Here is a 20,259-nt window from a genome sequence, read left to right as displayed (position 1 = left end):
TCAGTTGATACGCTGCCGGGTAGCATCAGGTTGAAAAGCTGCTCGTAAAGACATAATGTAATGAGCACAAAGGTGCCTAGAGGGCTGGCAGTAGGGATGGTGCATGGCTCAAGCAAACCCTGGACTTCCACCCGGGAGTTTGCTTCTCATCTGGATTTTTTTTACACCCAAACATGTGCCCTTTCTGCCTAACCATCCATGCCTTTGTTGCCTAATCCTAAGCATGTGCTTTTGCTGACATCCCGGTGTTGGTTGCCATGTGCTCTTGTTGCCGAAACATAACCACTTGCTTTTGTAGCGTAATCTTACCATGTGCTTTTGTTGACTGTCCAGCTTCAGTAGAAGCATCCCGGAATGTCAACAGCAGACACAGGATTGCTAGCAAGTAATATGTAGATGCAGAAGTCGGAGCAAAATAAATTAAAAAAAAATATTTTATGTAATTATTCAATTCATCCTAATACAATACAATTATATAATATCCTACGAAAATGCATATACAACAGTTTGTATGCTTTTTATGAAAGACATTACAGCCTAAATATAGAGTTAAGTAGTGAGCGTAAAGTTACAGAGGTTAGGGTTTGGAAAATAAACATGGTGGGGACAAACTGTAAAATGACTCAAAGTTCACAAAAAGTTTACAATTGTTCCCCTGGGGGAAAATTCATGGTTTTGTGACCCCTCCACCACCCCAACCTTACTCTTTACTCAATTGCTTGGGACAACTTCCTTGTTTACTCCTATCAGCGCACTGGTCACATGTTGTCAGCCTTCCAAAATATGAGGTTTAGAAACAAATTACTGGCTCCTGATTACATGGTACATGTATGAATTTAAGTGCATTACTTTTTGTAGGAAAGTGTGAGTAAAGTTTATGAGAACAACCTGGATTATTAGTTATGCCCAGTAATTGACCGAATCACCAGCGTTTTCTCCTTGTGTGAGAAAGCTACATCGCATCCAGTTGTAAATTCCATTGCAGAAGACAGCAAAAAATGTTGATATTTTTTACTTTGAATGGCAATGGCACCTTCTGTTGCTATTGCCAGTATTCTATGCAGCCTCACCAAACTTTACTGTACGGCTCTTGTCCACAAAAATGATATCTGATTTACTGCCTTCCATCTCCCTGATTCCATGTGAACGCAGCAGTAATACTAGAGCAGGCATTATCTTGGATGGCTGAAGATTGGAAGGGTGCATTCAAACCAAGTATGCTGAGGAGTGTTTTTGTCTGACGCTACAGAACAGATGGTTAGGAGAACATAATTGAATCAGCAACAGAAAATGACCTCAAAATGTAAGGGCCTTGTGTATGAGGACACAGACATGACATCTGATAGCTAGCAGCTGCTCGGGGTTAGGAAGCACAGCGTAAGAAAATAAACTGAGGGCAAACCACAGTCTGGACGGAGACTCACATTCAGTAATCCCTTCCTGTCTTCATACCTGCTGCGGGAATGCAAATTTTAGCTGTTTCCAGTTTTTATGCTAAGCTAAGTTAACGTCACATGGCTGAAGTTTCATATTTCCCCACCTGATTTGGATGTTATCAGCCCATTTAATGGCTGTTATCTGTGCATTTTTTTAGCCATATAGCTATACAGCAGGTCAGTATGGGCCTGTCACACCTGATATTATGCTTTAAAGGTTGTTATTTGCCCACTGAAAGGCCAGGGTTCCCACGGTCAAGAAAGTACAGTTACGCAGAGAAGTTATGCAATTAGAGAAATTCCCAGGCCTTGAAATGGTTTGGAATTAATGGAATATTTTTGAAGTGTGAAAGTAGAAGTGTGAGTTTGGAAAAATTTGGGGAAAGAATCATGTTGTCACATCAGGAGACAAACAGGAAAATGCCAAAAACCTGTTGTGGAGCAGGTTAACAAAGGTTTTCACACTGCGATTTGAAGCACATAACAAACATGAATATTCACTGTCAGTGTGGTAAATCATTAATGATGTTGGTTACAGTTACTACTGCAGACTGTCAGCGTTAGCATGAGTGGGAGGCTGCTGTAGTTCAGTCATACAGTATAGTAGCATCAGACTAATCTCTAACTAAATCTCAGACTGTAGATCAAGTAGTGGGCAATGAATAGGTTGGTTACTTAAAGACAGCATTTAACTTAATGATACCTGGTGATTCAATGAAATATAATGTACATATCTGATTGTATGACCAGGTATTGTGATTTAGGCATCTAGGCCTATACATGAAATATCCTATATGTCATTTGTCCACATGGTTGTGGGAAGACTGACAGGACATATCGGTGATTAACCTTAATTGTTTAACGTATCAGAAATGCTCAGGTTCAAGCAAGGCAGCAAAACAACTGTTTGACATGTCTTTAAAAAAACAGGTTCAAAATGAAATAAACAAATACAGACATGTCAAAATTTCAATCAAAACAATGTCAAATTGCATTGACATCTACTGTATGTGGTCTGTGGTTTTCTATTCCTTTAAAAGGGGGCATGGCCTTGATATATTTGTAAAGTACCTCTATGTGTCAGTCTGATCTGTTAGCATATGCAGCTATTTTTTGGCAGGAAAGTCTAATGAGGGAGCACAATTAGCAAGCATTAGCAGTTTGGTTATCTGCAAATGCCTATAAAGTGTGCGTGTAATGTAATGACAGTAATACTCTATAGGCCTACACTTTTTAAATTACTTGAAGCCATGGAAAAGGGGGAAAGCATAACGGAAAAGTGATGGAAACATTTTGAAAATGAGTTGGAAAAATGTGTGTTAACCCTGACTGACGTTTTACTTGCCCAATGTTGCGAAAAGTGGCCGTTTTGTTAAACTTCACTTCGTCTTTTGTTAGGTTTAGTCACAAAAAATTACATGATTAGTTTTACAAAAACATTTCATGGCATGTCAGTTAAAAAACCATCTCCAGTTAAAAAAAAGTCAACACTGAATTTTTGTTTCACGGTACATGAAGCCTGCTCTTCTGGTTGAAAGTCCTGTGCTTGTTTGACCCATCTACCACCTCTTCCACCCATTCAAAGTGGACTCTCTTGCTCCTTACAGCACTTCACTTGATGTCCTCCTTTGCTCCCGTCAAAGTTATTACAGCCACGAGAGGTCGCCGCCTAATAATAAATGTAATCAGTTATTTCACGGCCTGATAATGGCCCTCTGAATTTAATAATAGCCCATATCTATTTTTTGACCACTGATAACAGCTAATTTACTGCTCAGACATGAGATTGGTATCAGTCTTCTAGTCTAGCTAGAAAGCAAATTAAGTCTAGTTAATAATCACACACATTATTAAAGTCAGCACCTGTTCACACAACCAGAATTAGCTTTGCCAACACAGCATAACCTTGCCTCATTAACCACTGACCATGTTGTATCAGGCCACTCTTATTCAGCGAGCCAGTGACACGCTTGTCTCTATTATAGTTATATATCTGTGCACCAAAAGCGTTTCTTCTCACTTTGTGGAACTCCTGGGTTTAAGTAACATGTCTTAAACCAGCCCTGATACAAATCCCATTGTGCTTTTGAATGCCAAAGCAAATGCCACTGCTCTGTTTATTGCCCCAGTTTATGTAATGTGGAAAACACACAGTTATAAATCCTGTCAACAGTTGAACAAATGACAACAAATGAATGAAAGGAAGTCTGAGGTGTACTTGTAGCTATACTGTGTATGTCTGTGTATTCAGTGTGCGAGTGTGTCTGTATGAGCCAGATAACCAGAGATTTTTAGTAAGAGGGGGTTGAGGGGTCACAGCAGCTGTTGTCGCTGTCATCAGAGAGATTAGGGCTCTTAACTAAAATGTGTGCTGCATATCTATTATAGTGTATGAATGCTTATATAGTATAAGCATAGCAGTCTACAGTCAAATCACAATCCCATGCCTCACCATTAGCATTACAACACAAGTGAATTTTTTATTTATTCATTGAAAACCCTGAGATGGTTCCACAAATTCCACTGACTTCAACTAATATTTGCTAGAAAGTGGTGACAGGAACTAAAGTTTTCTGAAACAAAAGTTCTTTCTTTAATTTCCTATGAGGAGGCTTAGTTAATGATCAATAGGAAAGGCTTCAGAAAAAAACAGATTCCTCTGTTTTAAAGAAGACAGATGAACTTTTGTTCAGCTCGCTTGATTACAGTGTTAAATTTAGTACGCAATAATCTTTGAATACATGTTTTTTAGGAGCAGTTCAGCATAAGACACTTATTTGCTATCTTGCAGAAAACCTTCCATGTGGGGCCCATGTTGATAGTAAATGGGTTGAAAAATGAGCCCTCTATGTTAGTGATGGTCACAGGATTTTTGTTGTATTTTTTAGCCAAATAAATGGCACTCTTGGTCTAAAGAAAAATAAATTAAAGAAATGGTTCATGAGGCTTTATTTGACCATCAGTGCTGTATAGGATTGTCCATGGGTCCAAGAGTAGTCCCATGCCAATTACCCAAATGGGTGGGTTTACCAATGTGGGCCAAACATTGGGTTTTTCTTGGGCTACCTAAGTACCAAGAGGGTATGGGCCCAAAATGGGGATCTTATCTGGGGCCCACATAGGTAAATTCACCCAAATGGGCAATTGGCATGGGCCCATTATGGAGCCCATGGACACAGACACTATCAGACTGATTTACAGATGTTTATTTCCCGATGTAAGTTGATGGGTAAAAGTCTCTTTGGGCCCAAGGGCATCACGCAACAGACTCTCCCCTTTCTAAAGGGGTTATTGTATGGAACATACCCTTGTCGAATTCAGTTACTTTCTGAAGTCATGTATTGTTATTTTTTAGCTTTAGGTGTCAATAATAGTAGTTTCACCATTAGGCAGAGCCAGGCTAGCTTACTCCCCATCCTTCCCGTCTTTATGCTCAGCTAAGCTATCAGCTGCAGATAGTTGCTTTATGTTTTGAGTACATGGGATTGGTAGTAATTTTCTCTTCTAACTCTTGACAAGAAAGCCAACAAGCACATTTCCCTAAATATCTTTTTATTTAGTTTTCAATAAATGTTCTTTAAATTCAGGGTTCCCAACTGGTCCAGTCATGGGATCCATTTTTTTCCTTAGCCATTAGTTCATAGTCCAGACATTATATATTACCTCATATTCAATTATATCTCACAAAATGTGTGAAAAAAAATGTTGGCTTAGAACATAAAGAAGTGAAACATATTGCAAGAATGAACAAAAACGGCACTTCAAAGTAAAACTCTGTGCCAGAAATTCAGCGTCATCCAAAAGTGTGTTTTTTTACAGACTTGACGTGTTCACAAGTCACTTAGAATGAACCGGCGACCCACCAGTTGAAAACCACTGCTTTAAACTAAATGATATTTTAGAATTTGTCAAATATATTGAATAATGCCACCAGTAGTCATGAATCACTGTTCTTAAGAAACACAGAGGCTGGCCCTCAAAACCTCACATTACATGCTGCCTAAAGAAGAGGCTTAACTAATTAGTTTGATAGGCCTGTAAAAACCCTAAACCTGACCCTGAGGTACCCTGTGTGTTGCATCAAGGCGTACTGTGATGATGCCAGTACTGTAAACTGTACTGTCTATCCTCTACAACACTGAGTGGCTGCTACTAATCTGGGCTTTCAGGTCCATTGCCAAGTTTCCAGCTCGCACGGAGTTGAATGTTTGTTTCCTGTCGTGACCGTTTTCTTCCCAGGGTCAGCAGGTTACAGCAGCAGTCAATAGGTTGCACAGTACAGCTTACTGACTGCAGGACTCCCAGGCTCACTAGTTAATCAGTATTAGTGTGGTATGTGCCAAAACTGTGACGTCGCTGGACCACCTACAGCTAAGCCAAGTGGTTAGGTAACATCTTAAAATGATACTCTGGCAGTAGATGCTGAATTTTTAGCCAACTGTGACATGTAGCATAATTTTAATGTCACACAATGGACTAATTCAGTTATGTTTAACCAGTGCATGGCTCTAAGAATGGCAATTAACAATGCAGAGTTTTAAGCCTTTCTTACACAGAGATAGCTCTACTGAGGGCAGCCACCATTCCCTTTTTTACGCTGTCTTTTGCAATTTTATGCATAACAACAATGGCGACATCACTCCGCTCCAATGTGTGATTTAGATAGCATGCTGGCATCATGAAAACAAAACAGATGAGATCGTCGAGAACAGCGTCTGCCTCCAATGTGATATAGACGGTACACATTGGGATTGCTATCTAAACAATATCAGTGACATAGCATGCCAATAACAATCACTTACCTTCTCTGTTATATAGCAACTGATCTCGTCCTCTGCTCGGAGGATAAGGAGATCCGGAATCTTATTCTTTTTCCTATTTGGGACATTTACAACCGCTGTTTATTTTCTTTGAGTTAGCCATTTACTTCTTTCTGCCGCTTTTTAAGTCCTCCCCAGCGGGTCACACACATAACAAGTCGTCAAAACATTTCACCTGTCCTGCTCATGGACCTGTCCTGCTGACTGTACTTTTTACATAACCCACAATATGGTGCTGTTAATACCTCTGTTGCCAGCTCAAAGAAAAGTCTGTCCCCCCGCTTTGCGATGGCACTTTTTATACAAAATGGCCAAGCGGCGTAATGGCACAATATTCTCGCCTTGAACAGGCAATGTAAAAGGGGCTTTTGACCTCTTTTTTCTTTGTTTTTTTTAATATGTTCACACACAGTGCTGTGAAGCAGCTGGTTGCCAAAAACTTCAGAGCAATAAGGTTATCAGTAGGCCATTCAGTTTCAAAGCACAAAAACTTTATATCTAAACAGCTGCATCTTAAATTCGCATGGCAATTTCTTTCTTTCTTCAGGTTACATGGAAGTTGTGTGTGGTTAAACTGCTGTGAACCTGTAAAGCATTAACGTGGCCGCTGACCTTCAGCATTGTCACTAGTTAATAGGCAACAGTGGATCAAGATTTAGTAACTGACCAGTACAGTGACCTTGGTGTTGCATTAAACTGTACCAATTAGTTATGTAACACCCCCTGTGTGGAGAAACAGGCCGGGTTAAACTGCTACTTTTCATAGCCAGCAGGCTGCATTTTTGAAGCGCTTAGCATTTTAGCACAGTAAGTGGAGGCAGCAGCTTCCTGGTATTTTAGGTTTTGGAATGTACTCACTTTTTGTCCCCACAATAACCAAAACCCTTATGGTAAAAATAGCACAACAGAAGCCAAAAGTAAATTTTATGACTGCAATTGCCAGTTACTATGAATGTTTGTTTGTCTTTTTTATCATCAGATACAGACATTACCATGACGACAACTACACTACCCATAAATTTTGCAACCAAGCTCATGATCAGAGATGTTTAAGTCCCATTGCTGTACTTCATACAGAATGTTAAACACATGTTTGCAGTGGAGAATACACTGTAATCACCAATCTCAACATGTAGAGTAGTTGTTAGCACTCATCTTTTGCATTACTGTTAAGTCTATTTCAGATATTCTATAACTGTTATGTGGTACTTGATAATGGAGCCTGAAGGCTGTCATGTTTTATGTTGTAAACTATATGTATGGATAATAATATGTTTTAATTTTATTCATGTGTTTTGCCTTGTAGGCTATATTTGTATTGTGTAGATGTTGGCATACTGTAAATAGCTACTAGTGTAAAATCCAGATCAGTTCCAACTTAGTAGTGTACCTTATGAACTAATCTTCACATCAACATGCCTCCTACCTACTCTTTAACTCTGTCTCACCTTTCACCTACTTTAACCTTTAACAAAAGTCATGGATGGATTACTGAACTGACCTACCAGGCCTCCTAGAGGGCCCCCTAGCCTTCGCCTGTAAAATGTCACTCAATTAACACATACAGACCAGAAAGAGACACAAAAGCCAAAAAAGAGATGCAAAGGAATTGCAAATAGAAATAAATAATTACACAGGGGGCTAAACAAACACAAAGACACAAAATGAATACAAAAAGACACAAAATTACTAAAAGTGACTCAAAACAACCTCAAAGAGATAAAAATAAACCACAAGAAGGGGAAAACAAACAACAAACAAACAAACAACCAAAAAGAGACACAAAATGACTAAAGGGAGACACAAAATGACTATAAAGAAACACAAAATGACTGCAGACACATAATGACTGAAAAAGACACAAAACAACTAAAAAAATTAACAAAAAGACAACAAAAACATAAAATGACCTCAAAGAGACAAGAAAATAACAACAAAAGGGGCAAAACAACAACAAAAGCACGTAAAAGAAGACACAAAGGGACCAAAAAGATACACAATTACTACACAAAATTACGCAAAAACCCACCACAAAATAACTCAGAGACACGAAAACATCTACAAAAGGGGCAAAACAACCAAAAAGAGACACAAACTGACTACAAAGAGGCAGAAAATTACCACCAAATGGGAAAAACAACCACAAAGAGATACAAACTGAGTATGAGGAGACACTGACTGAACAAGAGAGGGACAAAATGACCTTGAAGAAACAAGAAAACAACTACAAAAGTGGCAAATTAACCAAAAAGAGACACAAAATGGCTACAGGACACAAAATGATGAAAAAAGGTACAAAATGACAACAAAACAACAACAACAAAAAAAAAAAAAAAAAAGAGGCAAAATCACCTTAAAGGCCAGTCGTAGGAGAGGTGGTGGTGGGGCCTTTTACATGTCTGCGCCCAGGGGCCCATATTATCATCATCCGCCCATGTGTACAGTACATGGTACTCAGTCATTCTCCTTTGTATATGTGTGTGTGTCTTTGCCTCTTCCTCCCCTCATGTTTTAACCCTTGTTCCCTTCTCATCACTCTCTCTCTGTTTAGCTAATGAAGCGTCATGGCCTAGCATCAGTAAGAGTGTGTCAGATTGGAGGACCAACAGCCCAGAACAGGTACAGCACTGCTTCCACTCCAGACATGGAGAGATAATAGTGAAAGTTATCATTATAATAGTCATTTTCATCTATAATCTTATTAATATTCCCACTAAATGATATTATGGAGACATTCAAATATTTCTCATTTTGCTTAAAAGCCTCCATAAGGCTATTTGATGGTGTCGTAGCTCCCACTTTGAAGACCAGTGCAGAAAATGACTGCGTGAACTCTTCAACTCGAGAAGCATCTCTTTCCAAAATAGCAATGCAGGTGTTCACGGAAAAAATAGGTTATGCAGTCAGACTTTAGAAAAATGTTTTTTAAATTCTCTCTCGCTCTTCATTTCCACGTCTCTCCCTCCCACCAGCTTCCCTCTGGTTATGGTACCTACCCCAGTGCCACCCACCAGGCGGCAGGGCACCACTGTGCCACCAGCTCCCTGCCCCGCTCTGCCCCTGGTACACTGGGCTGGCCCCGATCCAGCCCTGCAAATGCCACCTCATCCTCCGCTTCGTCATCCTCCTCTTCACAACAAATACAGCAACGGATTTCTGTCCCACCAAATTCAAGCCAAGGTGATCCAAAGAGCAACTTCACGCAATGCTGAACTAACTCTGCAATGTGGGAACCCATTTCCACCAGCGTGATGAAAAAAATCTAGTTAAGTCAACATAATGACAAACCTTTTCAAAAATTTAACAGTGAGGTAGTATCTCAGTGAGTGAGAATCACAAAATAATCTCATAATCTAAAAAATCTCAAAATAATTTGAAAATTTCTCTAAAAGAAAGTATTTAAAAATGAGTAAATATCTAAAAACAATGAGAAACTTTCTCAAAACAAATGAGTGTCTGAAAATAAGTCAGTATCTCAAAACAATGTGAGAGATTTTCAGAAACAGTGAGTATCTTAGGGTAACGACTATCTCAGAATAATGAGAAAAGTTCTTAAAATAATAAGAAAATTTCTTAAAATAATGAGTTAGCATTTCATAATAAGTAGTTAGTATCTTTTCTCATTATTTTGTTAAGTTGTTATTTTGATGTCTTTTTTCTATGTTTTTTTTTAAATCACACTGGTGGGAATGGGCTTTCATTCTTTAAAAAAGTTTTTTTTTTATGCCCCTTTTTTAAATTATTTTAATGTAGACTGTTGTTTTTAACAGGGAAGAGGGAAACTGAATGATGAGCTCTGCAAATAATATTTTTCTGGCATGGAGATGTGAATAAAGTGTTTGGAAATTAGGTCTTAATTGTATTAATCGTCTACTCTGTCCCTCCTGTCAGGCTCCACCTCCCAGCCATCTCCCTTGTCCCCACAAACAGAGAGAACAGATCCCCCTCCAGCAGTGGCCGTGCGTCCCTACGTCCCAGACCACCCCTCCAGGCCCCAGTCACCCAGGAAGGGCCCCGCCACCATGAACAGCAGCTCCATCTACAGCATGTACCTCCAGCAGCCTCAGGCCAAAAACTATGGATCTCTCAGCAACAGGACCACCGTCAAAGCAGGTACTTACATTAAATATGTTTTCACAGATTGTGCCACACAGAAAGATCATGTTTTTTTATGCTGACACGATGTTCACAACATCCATCTAATCTGTCTGTTTCATTTCCTCTCTCTCCACAGTCTATGGTAAACCCATCCTCCCCACCTCCTCTTCCTCTCCGTCCCCTGTCCCTTTCCTCCAGGGAGGAGGAGGAGTAAGAGCAGGAGGAGAGGATGTTACAGATAAAGACGGAGGGAGAGGAGGAGGCGAGAGCAGCGAGGGGCAAATTCTCCCACCCCCCACTGTGGACAACATCCCTCGTCCCCTCAGTCCCACTAAGCTCACCCCAGTTGGTATGTACCAGAGAATAAATCAAACTCCTCCCTGTGCTGCCGTACTTCTGCTTCCATGTGATATTGTGGATTATTGCAGTGTGAATTGAGTATAAATCTGTGACAAATGTTTAATAAGTTTCAATACCCTGTGCGACACTGCACCTGCAGAAACATTACACTGTTCTGCTTGTCAGTTTTAGGGCTCATTTCCGTCATAATTATTTCCTTTCTAAATAGACTTTTTTGTATGAAATAGATGTATTTTCATTTCTCACCTCTTCTTTCCACAGCTCACTCCCAGCTACGCTACCAGAGCGATGCCGACCTTGAGGTTCTCCGCAGGCGTCTCAGCAATGCTCCACGACCCCTAAAAAAACGCAGCTCCATCACTGAACCTGAGGGCCCACAGGGGCCAAACATCCAAAAACTATTGTACCAGAGGTCTGTGCTGCTGTCTACTGTATCCCATGAGGATTTTTTTTATAAAACTGAATTTAAAACACAAACTAAATGGTTGCCGCAGCTCAGTTAAAGCTGTTTCCTGTATTACTTTGCAGGTTCAACACTTTGGCGGGAGGCATGGAAGGAGTCTCAGGTAAGACACTGTGATTTGATGATACGAGCTTGCCCAGGGCTGGAGTCGAGATTAAGGATGCATGATAATATTGGCATGTCGTTGGTATCAGCAGATATTGGCTTTAAAGTTAAATATCATAATCGGCCAACATGCTGATTTCTGCCAGTATCACAAACCGATATTTTTTTTAATTGACAAAGTGTACAACATGTCAACCCTTAATTGAAGTATTTTTCTTATTTTGCACAATAAATAATTATTACATACATGGAAAAGCATTGTAGTTTATGTCTCCATCTGCTGGTGGGCTATTTATATAAGTATGTAAAATATGTTGTTAATTCCATTACAGCAAAGACTTAATGATCACTAAAATTAGGCAGGGAAAAAGTTGATTTAACATTACTGGTATTGGTTATCAGCCAAAAGAGCTGTTATATATTTGCGTATTGGATACTGGCAAAAAATCCAATGTCGTGCTCTCTAGTCAAGACTAACTTAGTGGAGTCTAACTCAGGTCCAAGGCCAGGTCCAACTGAGTCTGAGTCAAAAACACACCGATATGGCAATTGAGAACATGTTCGGGCTGAGTTAGTGTGATGAACTCAGAGCCAGAGAACCAGAGTCTTTCTCGTAAACTGATACAATGCAAAAGAGGAAGGGGTTGCTTTTCTACATGTTGGCAGAGTCAAAAAATGTTCCATAAAACGGATCCTGAATCAGCAGCCAGGAACAACTACACCAGCTCTCAATAGGCAAGTCTTAGACCAAAACAATTTCTCATCCACCAAGGCATGTAACTAAGACAAATGCAAAAATTAAAACAAAGTGGTATTGAAAGGGGACTTAAGACCAAGACTCAGAGCAGTTTAAGTGGCATCAGTTGATATGTATTGTGATTGATTATCACTGTTTGATGATGCTTAAATGGGCGGTTTCCCTCTTAATTCCAGGCAACACCTTCTACCAACCTGACTGCCTTTTGGGTGAAATGGACAACATCCATTCAGCAAATGGGAATGTAGAACCTAGCGACAAGCAAGCCAGTGTGGCTACTGCAGAGGGCGAAGTTCAAAACCTGAACTCGGGCTCCCGACGCTTGTCTCCTCCTTCTGTTGCCATAGAAACACCCAAAGAAACAACAGCAAAAACAGAAAGTACCAATAATGTGTCTCCACCACCCCAAACCAGCCCATCCCCTGTACCTGATAGGCCAGAGGACCAGAACAATAACAACCAGAGAGGATCAAGTCCCGGACACAACTCTGTAGGCCACGCCTCCCCTTCACCATCACCTCCTGCCCCTCCTTCACAGCCTAAGGTAGTCAGAGATTGTAATCAACCTGATATTGGGTACACAAGTAGAACTACAATAATACCTATGTCCTATATTTTCTCTTCCTTAACAAGTACAAGTAGTTTTGTTGTGTTTTTTCCTTTGTAATACGCTACTAATAACCTGAATAAAATTATTTTTATCTGTGAAAGCTAATGTACCAGATTAAGCGGTAAGTACTTACTAAGGAATTCTTATTCTGCACTGTCAACTCTTTCTGTTTCCCTCCCTGTGTGCTGCAGGTGAAGAGAACAAACCTGAAGAAGCCAGCATCTGAGCGAACAGGCCACGGTCTGAGAGTGAAGTTTAACCCTCTCGCTCTGCTGCTGGATGCATCATTAGAGGGCGAGTTTGATCTGGTGCAGAGGATTATATATGAGGTAACACAATGTGATGTTGTTTTTGCAGTATTTGTATTACAATACACTCTCCTTTTTAAAATTTGTAATGCTTATCAACTGTCCTCCAAGCTAAAATCAAATCAAAGAAAGTGCTTTTGTATAGCTCAATATCACAATGAGCCTGAAAGGTCTTTTTAAGTATACATTAGTAGTGGTACCAAACCCAACTTATGCTTTGCAAGAAAACAAGGAAAAAATACAATCCTATTGAGACACCCATAGAAAGGCAATTCAAAGAGAAATCTCCTCTTGGGCATCTGGGTTTAACATGTTATGAACATGAACATAAATTCCAAAAAGATAAGTCCAGTATCAGTTTTTCACATCGACTTAGAATGGTAGAATACGGTATAGTATGAGGTAGTGGACCGAGCACCAAGCCTTGAGGGACACCTTAATTTACTATGTAGAGAGGCTAATACCCTTTTTCAGAAGATGAGTATGCCTTTCTGTTTTTTTTTTTTTTTAGAGAGCAGCATTGAGGCCAGTGAAAATGTTACAGTGGCTACTTCTTTTTTCAATATCTGTAAACCATTCAGTCTCTCGTTCAAACCCAGTGCCAACTATTTTGTGGTAATGTTTAGGCAGTGTTCTGACAGAGACAAATGGAATTTGTGGCTGAGATGAAAAATAGTTGTAGAACTTATCTACAGTCACATCAGAAAAGGGGCGATAGTTAGCGGACTTGGAGCCGATAAATAATTACGACAATCGCAGGGTCATTTGTCCTGGGAATTAATGCAGTAAACATTCCTTTAAAAACAAAAGCCAGATGTTAGGGGGTGTTAAATGTTTTTTTTGTCCAGTGGGAAAGGGGCTTAATTTAGGGATGCACAATATTGGATTTTGTTGCTGATATATGACTAATCATTTGGCTGATAACTGATATTGATATCAATATATATCGACTTTTTTTTCCCACTTAGCTCTAGTGATCATCAAGTCTCTTGTGTAGTGGAATTATGATCATATTATGGATGCTCTTATTAGATGGAGACATAGAATATAAAGCTTTTTATGCAATGTATGCTTTTTGTATGCAATTTTCATTCATTCTGCAAATAAGAAAAATGCCTGAACTTGGGGTTGATGTTTTTTACATGTTAACCTTGTCAATTAACAAATATTGGTTTGTGATACCAGCAGAAATCAGCATGTTGGCAGATTCCGATGTTTCATTTTAAAGCCAATATCGTCTGATACCGCTAATGTGCAGATATTATCGTGCATCTCTAGCTTGATTGTCATGATCAAGACAGTGTAACTTGTGTCTTACAAAGGAGCTAAACATTTCTAAATTCTATAGCGTTTTTAGAATGATCTTGTTAAATATTAGAATTAACAGTATTTAATATAAATATCTATTAAGGTTGCTATTTGACCAAGCTACCATTCTTACCACTGCTTTGGTTCAGACATTTTCAGCTCTGTGGTGTGGTCTAAACCCTGCTTGAACAGTGTGAAAAAGATAATGCAGCAGTTGTTCAGCTATAAGAGATAAAGTCACAGATTGCCTCTAGAATAAGTAATCTCAGTAGATAATCTTAAGATTTTGTGCCTGTGGAGTAGAGCTGAATATCATCAGACCCAGTTTGGCTGTAATACTTCCGAAATGCTTTTGATACTTTTATTCATTGTGTTAAATGGCAAAAAAAACACATTTTCTTACGCAACAGAAGAATATTTGTGCATGCCAACAATGACTGAACACCCACGCACAGATTGCCTCAACAGATCGGCTAATAACTGGAAGATTTAGAAGCTTTTAAATACCTTCATGACAAGACTTGGTATAATATCTTTGATGCTCAGCAGCTCTGTCAGGGGAGATGTGGTCTCAGTTGTCAGGTGTAGAAAGTTAATGTTGAGGAAACTCACACTCTATATCACAGGGTTTTTCAGCAGCACAGAGCTCCCGAGAACAAAGCGGTACATCTTTAAAGGCAAACCCCACGTCTATCCCTGACATCTTTCACTTGGAGACTGGACAAAAGTGCTTACTGACTCTCCAAACTGCAAACTCTTGCTGATACTCTCACGGAAACATGCAGATGCTTCACATCCAGACCAAGCTCAGTTTGACGTTGTCATACCCCGAGGCAGGAAGTCTTAACTACTTAATAACTTCCAAGCTGTTCACAAAATGTTGCACTATTCCCAGTTTTGCAGCGATTTCAGGTGCTTGGCACTTCCATATCCACAGGGGTTTAGGTTTAGGGTTGAGTCAAGGCTAATCTTTATAAACAGACATCTCTATCTGTATGCAAAATTTGTAGGCAACGGTCCAAGATTTTACTCTTGGAAGCTTTCTAGTTTCTGTCTGTAGTCCGAGTTGTATTGACCTATCAAGTTTAAGCAGACTTTGGTAACTTGCAGGTGAACAGTCCATGTGGAGGGCAAAAGAGGCAAAATGCATTGGCTTGAACAATATTTCGGATGACGTTATTGTTTTTTATTGACCTTTTATGCCTCTCCGTCGGCAACAGCCCAGACTGGAGGCATTATGTTTTTGCATTGTCTGTCCATCTGTGCGTCCCATTCTCACGAACACATATCTCAAGAACGCCTTAAGGAAATTTCCTCAAATTTGGCACAAAAGTCCACTTGGACTCAATGATGAACTCAGTGAGACTTCAGTGGTCAAAAGTCAAGGTCATTGTCATCTTCAGTTTGTCTTATTCTCGTGAGCACTTTATCTCAAGAACACCTTGGGAGGGGTTTCTTCAAATTTGGGACGAACATCCACTTGGACTCAAAGATGAACTAAATAAGAATATGGTGGTCAAAGATCAAGGTCACTGTCTCCTGAAGTTGGTCTCATTCTCATGAAGGCGATATCTCAAGAAACCCCTAAGGGAATGTCCATCCACTTGGATATAAGATTGGACTTTAATTTTAAACTTTAATTTAAACATTTCACACAAGATTCTGATAAAATAAAATGAAGAAGTGAGAGGTCAACTTAATTGTGACATCACAATGTTCTGCAAAAAACCCTTTTTAGACATAACTCAACACCATATCTCAGCAACAGAAGGGGAAATATTTGGTCAGATATTAAACTGATGACACTAATCTTTGGTGCAAAGCTTGAAAGTATGCTGATTGTAGAGATCTTCTGTTGTGATGCATGTGAAGCATCCACGTAACAGTAACTTTAGTTTCTAGTTTATCTGCATTCATATGAAGATATTTGTTTATAGAGATTATCTGAAATGTCGTCTGGACCTGTCTTAAGTTGGTAATTGAACTATAATCAATGAGCAGTGCAAAGAAAAGGAAGCCTTGAAAAGAGATATCTGCTTGCAACACCAAATCCCCCGATGTTGAGTCAAGGTTGATACTGTATCAATTCAGATGTTTGGGGGGGCTCCATTGTTGCTGTGGATAGCCAATCATTCTGTCAGTCTAATATCTCTGCGTATGTTCGCATTATCTCTGTCTTAAAGGTGGAAAATCCCAGCATGCCTAACGATGAAGGCATAACTCCTCTCCATAACGCTGTCTGCGCCGGCCATCACCACATTGTGAAGTTCCTGCTGGACTTCGGAGTGAATGTAAACGCAGCCGACAGTGACGGATGGTCAGTACCTTCAACCAGTCATCCAATCATGTAATAGTCCAGACTAATAATAGAACAGTTGCTGCTGAAGGGCCAGAGGGTGTTTGGGTAATGAACACACTCTGTGGCAGCGATACTGGGGCTCAGCTCAGAGGCAACAATGACAGAGATAATTGCATTTCCAAATTCATTTTGGACTCGGCTGCCTGAGCACTATTGAAAGCAGAGATTACCAAGTCTAATGAGGATCTGCATTCAGAAGTTGCTTCATTTAATTACCGATGCATTTGACTGGATTCATATTTCGTTAATGTCAGCCTGCTTCATGATGACAGCCATTGTGTCTAGATTTTTCGTACAAGTGCATTACTGGAACCTCTTTGTACCATCTAGAATGAGTGGGAATCTTAAAGTCTGTTTAAAATCATACTTTAATACTGTCCCTTTCAGGACCCCTCTGCACTGTGCAGCTTCATGTAACAGTGTGCACCTCTGTAAGATGCTGGTGGAGTCAGGCGCCGCAATTTTTGCCACAACGATAAGTGACGTGGAAACAGCAGCAGATAAATGTGAAGAAATGGAGGAGGGCTACACACAGTGTTCTCAGTTCCTCTATGGTAGGTACATACAGACAGATCATCAATCAAACTAAACTCAGCAGGTCTACATGGGATAAAATGGAATTCTAACTATCATGCAACAGTTAAACTCTTCACTAAAAGCAACATCGCTGTATTTCCTAAGACACAGTTTCTGTATCTCTCCCAGGCGTACAAGAGAAGTTGGGTGTGATGAACAAAGGCTTGGTGTACAGTCTGTGGGACTACGCGGCCCAGCAGCCCGATGAGCTGTCCTTCAGCGAGGGTGACGCCCTCACTGTGCTGCGTCGGCGTGACGACACTGAGACGGAGTGGTGGTGGGCACGACTAAACGATCGTGAAGGATATGTACCAAGAAACCTGCTGGGGGTAAGAAAACACAGTTCATTACACGAGACAGTTTTCTATAGATGTGTGCACACATGGAGCACTGTCTACTTTAAAGCAATACTTCCCTCTTCAAATGACTATCTATATTTTAATTACACACCTTGTGTTATGCTGAGTTCTTGAAGAAAACGTTTTTTCTAGAATCCACAACTTGAGAAAATGCTGGATGAATTGAAGTCTTAGTCAGCTCTATTTAACATCAATCTCATGTGTATGCTTAATAGGCTTATCTACTTTTCATACCCCCCTGACATTTTATGGGGATATGCTGAATATGATGGTATTTTTGTAAAAAAAAAAAAAAAAAAAAGTAAAAGCTGGGCTGTTGGTAATAGAAGTTATTGTGGCATTACATGATGTTTAGCCTACAATGCTGTTTTTCTAATATCTAGTTAGCCTATTAAGACCTTCTTGCTGATGGACCTAATGACTCTTGCTGTGGTAGCAACTGGCACATCAGTGGGCTGAGCAGAAATGATATGTTGAAAAAAAGTCATGTGGCTAGTAAACTACTTTTGTACTTTTGTATTGAAAAAAGGCCGCCTCAAGAAGTTATATGTATCAATACTCTCAAGGCTTTTTTTTCTCTTTCATTAGTCCATTAATGTTATCCTCACCACTCGCAGCTGCCAGCTGTCTGTTCCACAAGTAGAGACTGACCTCCCGTGGTGCGTGCTGTGCACTACAATACAAGACCACATTGTAGGATCTCTGTTTTATATAGCATCTCTGTTTAGTTTCACAGAAAGAGGAGCATCTATTTTTTGAAGGTACTGAAATCCATACCTGCGGGATTTCTAAATGAGAGGGTTGATGACGCCCGTCTAATACTCAGTACTTCTCAATAACATGTTGTAGCTTAACCCTTTAACACCTGGACAGACATCACTTTTCTGGTGATGCATTCAGACGCCTTTCACAAGCATTCAAACCTCTGAAACCTGAGAAAATTGGCTCAATTTCTTTCAAAATCACAGAAAAAAACATTATAAGAAACTCTGCAAGGAATGTCCTGCACTCCGCAAATAAATAAGTAAAAAGAGTCAAGGAAATACTTTTGCTAAATTAGCTGGTGGGATTGTTTGATATAATCAAAAAATGAGGGAAAAATGTCCAGAAAAGTTTATTCTTAATTATGTATTTAAACTTGTTATAGAAAAAAAATTGAAGCACTTTCTGTGTGTCTCTTCCCAGTTTTTATCTTTCTTTTTATTTTCAGGTAATTTAAAAAAAAATTTATATAAATTTTTACTACTTTTTGTTTATTTTCTGCTCAGTTGCACATTGCCTTCTACTCATGTTTTTGAAAGAAATCAAGCCAATTTGCTCAGGTTTCAAAGGGTCAAACCTGACTATTCAAAACATTTTAGAATAAAGAGTCTGAGGCACGGATGAGTCTGCCTGAGTCTGCAGAAGTGCTTAGAATAGTAAAAGGCGTGAAATGTCAGGATGGAATGAAAAAATAGATACCACCCAAGCCTGAGAGAGACTGAGACCTGGACTGTACAGCACGAGCTGTGTGAGAGTTTTTACAGGGAAGCTTTGATCGTGTTTTGCTGTTTTAAACGTGGGCACCCTTCACTTCAAATCATCTAGAATTTTCTCCACTGGATTCTTTGTTCACTGTGGAGGCATGTGAGAAAAACAAAGTTTTCTTTACAAATTCAACACAACAGGGGATGAGTTATTGATATATAAATTATTATTTTGAGGATGCAGTATTCTTTTACTGTCCGCCACAAAAGAGTTGGACAAGACAAATGTGGAGAAGTCCAAATCTTGATAGACGTGCTGTGCTCAGTTATGGTTGCTAAGCAATGACTGGACAATCTCTGGGTGTTCATTATTTTTTGAGCCATAGCTATAAAACTGGTATTTAACACTTCATAGCTCTAATCCTAGATTTTGTTTAGAATGTTAGATTTGTGCTAGACATATAAATCTTTATAATTCAAGTGAAGCAATAAAATTAATAACATTATTGGCTATGAAAATCAGGGTTAGAGAATTATGCATTATTGGACAGGGTTTGTGATTGTGTGCACAGTGCCATGTAAGCCTCAGGAGTACATGCACACACTCTGTAAGCTGGGAATTCAATTATTGTAGCAGTTAAGCTGAACTGTGGAGCTTTATTAAAACTGTCCACCACAGTGTTCCACAACTCAAACCTTTCAGCTGCAACTCTACTGTATTATACTGCGTTCATATAATGTCAGAGGTTTCCGAGTTGGAAAGTCATTCTTCCTTCATTGGTGTGTTCGTCTGCTTTGAGGTTACAAAGTGGGAACAACATGGAAGCTACAAAAAAGATGGGGTGCATTTTAATGCTAAGAGCGCTTAAACAAGAGGTTGATAGCTGTTTCCATTTTATTTATATTTGTATTTATTATTTTATTTTTTATGCATTTTGTATATCATATATTTATATATTTTTATATTTAAATTAAGTCACTCTACATGGACAGTTAACATTTATATCATTTTACACTTTACATGTAATCAATCATTGATATTAAATACGTGAATTAATAAAAAAGATTGTTACCATTGACCAAACATTGACTTTTGCTGCCATATTTATGATGCCAAGTCAGTGACTCGTGTTATAAAATAGCTTTGTTATCAATGTTAGTTTACTCACCTGGCAGGATTTATAGTAAAGACTTTGCTAGCTTGCTACAGCCAATAGTTGCAGATACCTAAATG

The 20,259-nt window shown here is 39.3% G+C and overlaps 1 protein-coding gene across 4 annotated transcripts in view; it reads left to right on the top strand.

Moving 5' to 3' along the window:
• Positions 1 to 20,259, top strand: part of LOC121953508 (apoptosis-stimulating of p53 protein 1-like) — a 74,827-nt gene that overhangs the window by 51,095 nt on the left and 3,473 nt on the right. For all 4 annotated transcript variants that reach the window (XM_042500669.2, XM_042500670.2, XM_042500668.2 and 1 more), the window contains 11 exons: positions 8,808 to 8,875; positions 9,229 to 9,436; positions 10,148 to 10,369; positions 10,491 to 10,703; positions 10,976 to 11,126; positions 11,243 to 11,280; positions 12,216 to 12,583; positions 12,841 to 12,978; positions 16,449 to 16,582; positions 17,012 to 17,178; positions 17,330 to 17,529. In XM_042500669.2, coding sequence (XP_042356603.2) covers positions 8,808 to 8,875; positions 9,229 to 9,436; positions 10,148 to 10,369; positions 10,491 to 10,703; positions 10,976 to 11,126; positions 11,243 to 11,280; positions 12,216 to 12,583; positions 12,841 to 12,978; positions 16,449 to 16,582; positions 17,012 to 17,178; positions 17,330 to 17,529 — 1,907 coding nt within the window. The remainder of the gene's footprint in view (positions 1 to 8,807; positions 8,876 to 9,228; positions 9,437 to 10,147; positions 10,370 to 10,490; positions 10,704 to 10,975; positions 11,127 to 11,242; positions 11,281 to 12,215; positions 12,584 to 12,840; positions 12,979 to 16,448; positions 16,583 to 17,011; positions 17,179 to 17,329; positions 17,530 to 20,259) is intronic.

The sequence above is a fragment of the Plectropomus leopardus genome, chromosome 14, assembly GCF_026936395.1.
Source record: "Plectropomus leopardus strain MGB_pleo_1.0 chromosome 14, ASM2693639v1, whole genome shotgun sequence".
NCBI classification, from domain to species: Eukaryota; Metazoa; Chordata; class Actinopteri; order Perciformes; family Serranidae; genus Plectropomus; species Plectropomus leopardus.
Note: the sequence above shows the minus strand (reverse complement) of the source record. Positions and strands in the feature narration are given on the sequence as shown.